This window comes from Eptatretus burgeri, chromosome 6 (assembly GCF_056783735.1).
Source record: "Eptatretus burgeri isolate ZD-2024b chromosome 6, Ebu_testis_v1, whole genome shotgun sequence".
Classification (NCBI taxonomy): Eukaryota; Metazoa; Chordata; class Myxini; order Myxiniformes; family Myxinidae; genus Eptatretus; species Eptatretus burgeri.
The window spans coordinates 93,641,185-93,651,400 of NC_140966.1; the positions used below are offsets into that span (position 1 = coordinate 93,641,185).

Consider the following 10,216-nt stretch of genomic DNA (forward strand, 5'->3'; position numbering starts at 1 on the left):
ATGATGATGATGATGCCTCGCCCTCCATACGAAACACTCGGGTGATCGTTTATAGTTGGGTCAAGGTTCAAACCCAGGGTAGGCAGCTCAGATGTGAGTTTGCGTACCTCGTGGCTATCATGCAGTCACCGCAAGGAATAACACCACAACCATTCGGTGGTTCACTGCAAGCACAAAGACTGGCCCCGTATCCAAATTGAAAACTGTTTCAGTAAACATAAACTTTAAATCGACATAACATTACACTTACCTTGCAGAGGGGCTGGCAGGATGGCCTAGAGGTGTGCACACTCAACTAGAAGCTGTCGACCCTGGGTTTGAATCCCGACCCAGGTATAAACTGTCATTGCGGTGTTTCACAGGTCGGGTGATTTATCAATGTGTGTGTACTGTCCCTCAGACGGATGTTAAGTTGGAGGACGTCTGCCAGCACCGTTGTCGGTGTACGTTGAAGATCTCACAGTGTCTTTCACGAAAAGGAGGCGAGCTATCGTCGGCACCATGGCCAAATTCCAAAATCCCGACTCAGTCGAGCGCCAGGCCCGGCCAGCCGGTTCGTGAAAGACATGGGCCAAAAACTTCCCTCGGCCTATCCCACAAGAGTGTGGGAATAACTGCAGAAGAACAAGGCTATTCCCTGATCCCTGTTTTATTTTTTTGTGGATGAACGATTTGCCAAAATGCTCAATACATGTTGTAGTGACCATTATGGATAAAACAGCAAGGATGGATCAAATTGTGGCAAGGCCCACAAAAGCCTTGAAAAACGCATCGCAAGCAAAAGCCCAAGTAGCTTTGCCCAGCTGTAACCTATCGAGACCTGCTTGCTCACCTCCAAGTCCATCAGGCACAAAATACGATCTTTGGCATTAGGAAATCAGTTCCACCCCCCCCCCCCAAAAAAAAAAACTACCGTCCTGGCATCGTGACAGCACGGAAATCTTTATGAAAGACAGCACATCATTCCTTCGCCATCTTTGGCAAATTAGCCGCTAAACTTGTGAAAACAAAAGAAGATCTGTGGGACGATAGGTGGGTTCATGAGGAAGTTGGGCATGTCGATGGATAACATTATACAAGGCCACAAACACCATTCGCCGAACGGCTTCTGCCCAAGTCGATACGACATCCAAATTTCATTGATCAGCCAACAGCGGAAAGACGAATCACAAAATTTCATCCGTGTCGATTAGTTGCAAAAAACAGTGTCACACTTATCGACAATAAACTTGTACCACTAGTTACGAGGTTATTCCATCTTACTTCTTCACATTAGCTTCACCGTTCGGTATCTTCCTCAACTTCTTCCTTTTTAGGATTTTCACTGCTCGTCGGCAGAGCGTCTCGCAGTCCAAGACCTCCTTCACCTGGGGAACAAGAACAGAGCAAACTAGAAGGGCGCCCGGCGGAGCGCGTACCTCCGCCAGGCTGATCAGTTTATGTTTCCTATCCCACTGATAGGCCGGATCTGCATTCGGACCGAACCCAAAATCAAATCGGATTGTTCTCGTCACCGAACCAACTCATCCATCAAGTCATGGCACAACTCGTCCACACCTTTTCGAAATGGAGTGCTATTTCTATCGTTTTTTGGCCCCCTCTCTCAATGGTGAAGAATCGCTTTCAAAATGAATCGGGGGTGGGGGGGGGAGTATCGCATCCGGATTCAGATCAGCAAAATCGAATCAATTTGCCCTTGTCACACACCCACACACCCAAACTGTCCACTGAGTTTCATCCGAATCCGCCCAAAACTTTTTAAGATATCTTGTTAAACAGCATATCTCTATATACTGTCAGACCCCGACATTTGCGGAGGGTACATTCCTAAAAAATGCCGCGAATGTCGAATCTGCGAATGTCAGGGCATCGTTTCTATGGAGCAAAACGAGGATAGGTTGTTCCCCCCCCCCCCCTCCCAAACAAGGTCTACGCTCGTGGAAGAGCGATTACACAAAACAAATCAAGACACAACATAACAAAGGTAAAAGCAGGAGAAAGGGGAAACAACAGCAGCAGGGCGGAGGGAGAAAGTAGACGGAGACGGACAAACAAGGGATGCAGGTAACGATGAGGAGTAAGGGAAAACGCAAAGATTGGACAATATGGATACACAAGCAACATTGTGTTTGACCAGTTTGTGATTTTGTGAAAGTCTGAGGAGAGGGAACAGGCTGCTGTCTGTCTGTCAGAAGGATGAGACATGTCACGGCAGAGAGTGGAGTCATCAGCTCAGAGATAGAGGTTTTCTAGAGAGTCAGCGAGATCAATGATAAAGATTAGGAGTAATATGGGGCCGAGAACACTGCCTTGGGGTACTCCAGCCTTGACAGGCAAAGGAGATGAAAGGGTTCCGTTGAGAGTCACACGTTGTCTCCGAGAGGTTAGGAAGTCAGTAATCCAAGAGTGGAGTTGGTCTTGGATTCCGTAGGCACACAGTTTGGAGAGCAAGGCAGGATGCCATACTGTATCAATAGCTCGAGATATGTCCAGAGAGACGGCCCTGATCTCATGTCTGATATTGAGGGCCTCCACCATTGTTGGGAGAGAATAAGCAGCATGTCCAAGGAAGGGTGACCAGGTTTGAATCCAAATTTATGGTCCGAGATGAGGCTGGTGGAGAAAAGGAATAATTCTATGTCAACTGTGATGATTAATTCCATGACCTTGCTGATGACTCGAAGTAAGCTCATTGGTCTGAAGTCGAGGATCTGTTTTTGCAATTTTTATGTAATGCTGTGATGTTGGCTGATTTCCAAGCAGATATAAGATAACCTATGGTAAATGACAGGGTGAAAAGGGCAGAGAGATGAGGTGCAAGAGCAGAAGAACAGGTTTTAGGACACGTGAGATGATGCTGTTGCAGTTGCATAGTCAGAGTCGAGCGTTGCCAGAAACTCTTCCACATTTCCAGGTGCAAAAAGACAGAATTCAGGAGCAGTTCGGTAGGACTGTGAAGGATTGGTTCATAGAGAGAGGGGATTCGGGGGACAAGATTTTGAAGGAAACACAGAATTAAGGCGTTCGGCCTTCTCACGAGCGGAGTCGGCTGTGGTGCCATTTTTTTTTTTTTTGTATACCTTGGTCGAGGCTCGTATGAGAGCAAACACACAACTCACAGCAAGGAGGCATGAGACAAGAGGGGCGGGAGTGGAAGGGACAAAACAGTGGGGAACAGACACATGAGGTGAACTGTGGAAGGGAGAGGGATGGGGATGGGATGGGGAACATGGCGAAGAGAAGATGGACATTTCAGGGACTTTCAGGAAGGAAAGCAGGAGAAATGAAGGAAGTGGGCTTGGGTGGATTATCGGGGGTAGAAAAGATCGAGGATTTGGATGGGGGAAGATAAGAGGTGTTGGTGGTGAACAGCTGTTTTGAAAGCCTGGAGGGAAGAATGGGAAAGAATAGAGTGAGGAAGTTTATTCCAAAGGCGGGACAAAAGAGGAATGAAAGAGTGAAGATGAGCAGTGATTCGTGATTTTGGTAGTTTTACCAGAAGGGGGTTGTTGGCGGACCTTGAGCGCCCTGTGGAAATGTGGTGGGGACAAATCGCAGAGAGAGCAGGGGGGGCAAGGCTGGAGAGGAGTCGGTAGAAGACAGAAAGACCACCGACCAACCTGCGGTGATTGAGTGAGAGGCCCAAAGACTCAGCTTCATTGCGGGAGATGCCGATGATCTTAAATGCCCTGGTTTCGACGGCGTGAAGCCGAGAAAGGTGGGATGCAGGAGCACCAGCCCAGAGGGGAGAGCAGTACTCCATCAGGCTACGGACAAAAGCTTTGTAAGTGGTCAGGAGCTCAAGAGGGCCGAGGAAGGACTTAGCACGACGGAGGATTCCCAGTCGGCGACTGGCTTTTGAGGCGAGGTTGGAAATGTGACTTTCCCAGGAAAGGTCATGGCAGATAGTGAGACCTAGAAGCTTGAAAGAAAAGACTTCTTCCAGAGGATTGTTGAGAAAGTGGATGGGGGGGTTTTGTAAACGGTCCTTTCGAAGAGATATAGTGAGAGTGTGAGATTTGTCTTGATTGAAAGACATGTTCCACGTGTTGGACCAGTTTGTGATTTTATCCAGATCTGCAGTGAGCGAAGAAGCTACTGCTTGCCGGTCTGAGGGATGACAGATGGTACGGCAGAGGGTGGAGTTGTCGGCAAAGAGAAATAGAGGATTTTCCAGAGAGTCCGAGAGTGAGGAAAGTGAGGAAATTTGAAGTGAGGAAAGGAATGGAAGGGGAGCACACACCAGAGACAGACTTGACAAGGAGCCACCAGGTTTTAGAGGAGGTTGACAAGTTTGAAAGTTCATTCTTGAGATTGGACAGATGTTGTTTTCTGGCTCTCCTGAGAGTCGACATACTCATTGTGGGCTTTGTGGAATGATCTGACGTTGTTTTGGGTTGGATTTGCCTTCCAGGAGGAGAATGCAAGTTGTTTTAAAGCACCAGCCTCACCACAGGATTCACAGTACCAAGAGCGGGAGGATGGGTAAGATAATTGAAGACGAGATGGGATGAATCTGTGCATAAGAGAGAGCAGTTTTGGGTGGAAGAATTCCCAGGCTGAATTGATATTGTTACGAATCTGGCAGCCATAAGCACTCAGGATTTTTACCCCAACAACAAGGGCATCCTCCCTGGCTTCCTTCCACCATCGACCTTTCTGACGCACATGTACGTGTCGAGAGCCTGTGGGCAGAGTTCTATTGGCAACCGACGCATTGGTTCCGCTCCAGGGTCGAGCAAGACGTGTTGCCTTCAGCCAATGGGCAAAGCGCGAGCGACGTATGTCGCGTTCCAACCAATGCGGAGGCACATCGCCGGAGGAAGCAGGAAAGCCTCTCAGAGGGGACGGGCTGTGACGATGCTCGCCATGCCCCCCTGGATGAATCACGAATGGCGAGCGCATCACCCGAGACGAACCGGCCAATCTGGAGGTGAGTTGCGTCGGGGCGGGTTTCCCACCCCCCCCACCCCATGCGGGGGGGGGGGGTTAAGAGAAGCGCGGGTGTGCGCAAAGAGGTATTTTCCCCTTGAGCCAGTTCCATGGAGGATCGCCTGCCTGCGAGTCGGTGCCTCTGAGAATCGCTTGCCTGTCTTGTCTGCTGGCGCTCGCTGTCTCGTCGCTTGCCGGAGGAGTGTGCTGGAGCCCAACACTATCCTCCGTACCCGGTGCTTGGAGCGGCATCGAGTTGCGGGTTCGAGTCGCGCCGAGTCGGATCGTCAAGCGCCGCACGATGCGGGAAGGTCGAAGCTAGCTTCTTACCTCCAGCTCAACTTCCCTCCGAGCTGGTGGTATCAATAAAGACCCGACGGGGTCCATTTCTTTTTGTGGGTGTGTGTCTGGTGCGGGCCAGTCCTTTAAGTAGCATCTGTACAAGTGCTTGTGTATAAATTTCCATTTCTTTTATATTCGGATTATTCTGCCCTTACGTGCTCCCTCGTCCCCCGATTATTGCAAAGAAATTTCCCTCTTGTTGAATGTCCCAGCTGGTTCTGTCATTTCTTTTATTGGCTTAGCACGGTGCGTGTTGAGAAATAGTGAAGCAAAAAATTGTTCATTTGGACCGACGGGCCTCGGTAACCATCCGCTCGGGTTACACACGGTTCGAGTATGGTAACGGCTCGTTCCGCTCGAGGTCTGTCGAGGGTGTGAATTCCCCGGTAGCTTTGCCGCGTGGGTACTTAGGTATATTGAAGTTTGGCAATTAACCCTACCCCACGCGGTCGAATTATTGGCGATTCATGGTCCTGTAGGGGACCCGTGCCTTCTGGACTTATCCGAGGGTCACGACCTAAATTCCGGTGTGTTCGGTGGAGCTGACTCCACTGCTCCCTCTAGCGGTCGTGCTCGCCACTGATACCCGGCCCTACAACAATATCAGTGGCATTGGATATGGGAGACCAATCATGAAGTGTATTTTTTTTTCAAAAACAATAAAAAATGAATAAGCGAATGCAGAAGCAGGTCACACTTTATGACCCGTGGATAGGCAGGGTTCGTTAATAGAGGAATCATGAATGTGGGGGTCCGACTATATGAAAAAGGTTAAGTCGTCCATGAAGCGGTCGGTGAAGCCGCATGACTATATCTCTAGTAATTACGTGCTGTTTGAAAGTCAGCTGCATCCTGACTACACGTACGTGTATTAATTACGTACTATTGGAATATACCTTTCGACCCTTTAGAATGCTGAGGCCCCTTTGAACTTTGAGGACCCTTCAGTCCCTTAACACTCCCAAAACCCTTTAAGACCCTGAAGACTCACAAGACCCTCAAGTGCCTTAATATCGTGAAAAACCCTAAGACCCGTTAAACCCTTTAAACGCTGATAATCCATAAGGCCACCAAGACCCTTAACCTCCAAAAACTATTTAAACCCCAAAGACCCTTTAGACCCCAAAGATCCCAAAGACCTGCACCTTTGGTGGCGGAGGTAAACGACCTGACCCCTCAGTCAAGGTTCAATTGCTCTCGTAGAGGCAACTTTAGCACTACACGAAGCCGGAGATATTCCAAGCGGATGATATAAAGAGTGTGGTTGACTGGGGATGATGCGGCGTGGGTAACCGTACCTTTCCGTACGATCCTTCACCCAGCAGGTCCCCCATGAGATATCGGCCCACCAACTTGGCACGGCGGCGTCTGGGCTCAAACACGACCTCGGCAGAGTCGATGCGCTGGATGAATGCGATGTCATCACCATCATCGTTGATCCAGTCTATTTGTGACACCCCATCAGTCTCCAAAACAGAGTTATCCATACTTCACCCAACTCTTAATACCTCCTACCCTTCGGTTTTACTCTTGAGATATCTTTGTGATGTTTCTTGTGTGTTTTTCCCTCCTTATTATTTTGTCTTCCTTTTCTTTTCTTTTTTGACCTGTTATTATTCCACAAATTATTCTTTTTTTAGAAAATCTTAAGCTGTCTCAACTTCATCGACAATCTTTTGCCAACTACTTTGTACATGTATGCAGGATCTGTCACCCGTCCCTGTTCCTGGTTCTACCTCTCACTTGTCCCTGTACCAGGCTATTGTCACTTGTCCCTGAACCCAACTCGAGATATCGCTTGTTCCTGTACCCAGATCTATCTCTCACTTGTCCCTGTACCCAGATCTATCTCTCACTTGTCCCTGTACCCAGATCAATCTCCCCCTTGCCCCCGTACCCGGATCTATCTCCTTGTCCCTGTACCCGGGTCTATCTCCTTGTCCCTGTACCCAGGTCTATCTCCTTGTCCCTGTACCCAGGTCTATCTCCTTGTCCCTGTACCCGGGTCTATCTCCTTGTCCCTGTACCCGGTTCTATCTCTCACTTGTCCCTGTACCAGGCTGTTGTCACTTATCCCTGAACCCAACTCTAGATATCGCTCGTTCCTGTACCAAGATATATCTCCCCCTTGTCCCTGTACCCAGGTCTATCTCCTTGTCCCTGTACCCAGATCAATCTCCCCCTTGCCCCCGTACCCGGATCTATCTCCTTGTCCCTGTACCCGGGTCTATCTCCTTGTCCCTGTACCCAGGTCTATCTCCTTGTCCCTGTACCCAGGTCTATCTCCTTGTCCCTGTACCCAGGTCTATCTCCTTGTCCCTGTACCCGGGTCTATCTCTCACTTGTCCCTGAAGCCGGATCAATCTCCTTGTCCCTGTACCCAGGTCTATCTCTCACTTGTCCCTGTACCCGGGTCTATCTCCTTGTCCCTGTACCCGGATCTATCTCCTTGTACCTGTACCCAGGTCTATCTCCTTGTCCCTGTACCCGAATTTATATCCCCCTTGTCCCTGTACCTGGGTTTATCTCCTTGTTCCTGTACCCGGGTCTATCTCTCACTTGTCCCTGTACCTGGGTCTATCTCTCACTTGTCCCTGTACCTGGGTCTATCTCCTTGTCCCTGTACCCGGGTCTATCTCCTTGTCCCTGAACCCGGGTCTATCTCCTTGTCCCTGTACCCGGGTCTATCTCCTTGTCGCTGTACCGGGGTCTATCTCCTTGTCGCTGTACCGGGGTCTATCTCCTTGTCGCTGTGCCAGGGTCTATCTCCTTGTCGCTGTGCCCGGGTCTATCTCCTTGTCCCTGAACCCGGGTCTATCTCCTTGTTGCTGTACCGGGGTCTATCTCCTTGTTGCTGTACCGGGGTCTATCTCCTTGTCCCTGAACCCGGGTCTATCTCCTTGTCCCTGAACCCGGGTCTATCTCCTTGTCCCTGAACCCGGGTCTATCTCCTTGTCCCTGTACCCGGGTCTATCTCCTTGTCGCTGTAACGGGGTCTATCTCCTTGTCGCTGTACCCGGGTCTAGCTCCTTGTCGCTGTACCGGGGTCTATCTCCTTGTCGCTGTACCCGGGTCTATCTCCTTGTCCCTGAACCCGGGTCTATCTCCTTGTTCCTGTACCCGGGTCTATCTCCTTGTCCCTGTACCCGGGTCTATCTCCTTGTCGCTGTACCAGGGTCTATCTCCTTGTCGCTGTACCCGGGTCTATCTCCTTGTCCCTGAACCCGGGTCTATCTCCTTGTCCCTGTACCCGGGTCTATCTCCTTGTCCCTGTACCCGGGTCTATCTCCTTGTCCCTGTACCCGGGTCTATCTCCTTGTCCCTGTACCCGGGTCTATCTCCTTGTCGCTGTACCAGGGTCTATCTCCTTGTCCCTGAACCCGGGTCTATTTCCTTGTCGCTGTACCGGGGTCTATCTCCTTGTCCCTGAACCCGGGTCTATCTCCTTGTTCCTGTACCCGGGTCTATCTCCTTGTCCCTGTACCCGGGTCTATCTCCTTGTCGCTGTGCCCGGGTCTATCTCCTTGTCCCTGAACCCGGGTATATCTCCTTGTCCCTGTACCCGGGTCTATCTCCTTGTCCCTGTACCCGGGTCTATCTCCTTGTCCCTGTACCCGGGTCTATCTCCTTGTCCCTGTACCCGGGTCTATCTCCTTGTCGCTGTACCAGGGTCTATCTCCTTGTCGCTGTACCCGGGTCTATCTCCTTGTCGCTGTACCCGGGTCTATCTCCTTGTCGCTGTACCGGGGTCTATCTCTCACTTGCCTGCTCGTTGTTCGATCACACGAAGCTCGCTGCACAGACCCCACTTTGGATTCACCATTGAGGTGTCTGTCCTTGTAAGGTGTCGGTCCTTATTAACGATTTCATCATTTTCTACCATTAACCTAAATCGCGGCGCACAATGAAACCGCAACTCAGGTCATGAGAGAAATCACATCCACAAGTCAGGCAATCGCGCCGCTGCTCTTCCTTCCTTCCGTCAGGCGAAACGCGTTTCAAACCAAACAAACATCCAAAATGAACCAAACAATGAACGATCATTAAAATATTAAGTGTACTTTGCATAATGAAGGAGGTGTATGGGAAGCAAACGATTCAATCAAACGGAAAAAGAAATTCATAGCTACTGCTACCAACTACTCCACCATGTCCATCATTCAAGGAACAAAATAGACAGAAAGGGAGAGAACCGGCTGTTCTTCATTAAACTAACGCAATGTTATCGTCAAATACAAAAGGCAAATAATATTTTAGGATTCATTAATGTAAACTAAATAATAATCTTATTTGGCAGTTATCATAATAATTAATTAAAGATGGTCCTTTATCACAATTAAATCAAATGTCACGTGTTACTTTTGATGACAGTCGTGAGTCGTGTTCATAAAATAGACACATACAAGTGTGTGTGTGTGTGTGTGTGTGTGTGTGTGTGTGTGTGTGTGTGTGTGTGTGTGTGTGTGTGTGTGTGTGTGTGTGTGTGTGTGTGTGTATGTATGTATGTATGTATGTATGTATGTATGTATGTATATATATATATATATGTATGTATATATATATATATATATATGTATATATATATATATATATATATATATATATATATATATATATATATATATATATATATATATATATATATATATATATATATATATATATATACATATATATATATATATACACATATATATATATATATATATATATATATATATATATATATATATATATATATATATATATATATATATATATATATATATATATATATATATATATATATATATATATATATATATATATATATATATATATATATATATATATATATATATATATATATATATATATATATATATATATATATATATATATATATATATATATATATATATATATATATATATATATATATATATATATATATATATATATA

The 10,216-nt window shown here is 47.5% G+C and overlaps 1 protein-coding gene across 3 annotated transcripts in view; it reads right to left on the minus strand.

The window, feature by feature from the left end:
• STK11 (serine/threonine kinase 11) overlaps positions 1–9,272 on the minus strand; it is a 71,370-nt gene extending 62,098 nt beyond the window's left edge. Inside the window, exons 1-3 of one of the 3 annotated variants that reach the window (XM_085886256.1) lie at positions 8,993–9,272; positions 6,573–7,874; positions 1,264–1,367 (exon numbers count right to left, since the gene is read on the minus strand). In XM_085886256.1, coding sequence (XP_085742382.1) covers positions 1,264–1,367; positions 6,573–6,761 — 293 coding nt within the window. In that variant the 5' untranslated portion in view covers positions 6,762–7,874; positions 8,993–9,272. The remainder of the gene's footprint in view (positions 1–1,263; positions 1,368–6,572; positions 7,875–8,992) is intronic. The other 2 variants (XM_085886255.1, XM_085886257.1) reach the window with 2 other exon arrangements.
• Positions 9,273–10,216: the final 944 nt, after the last annotated feature.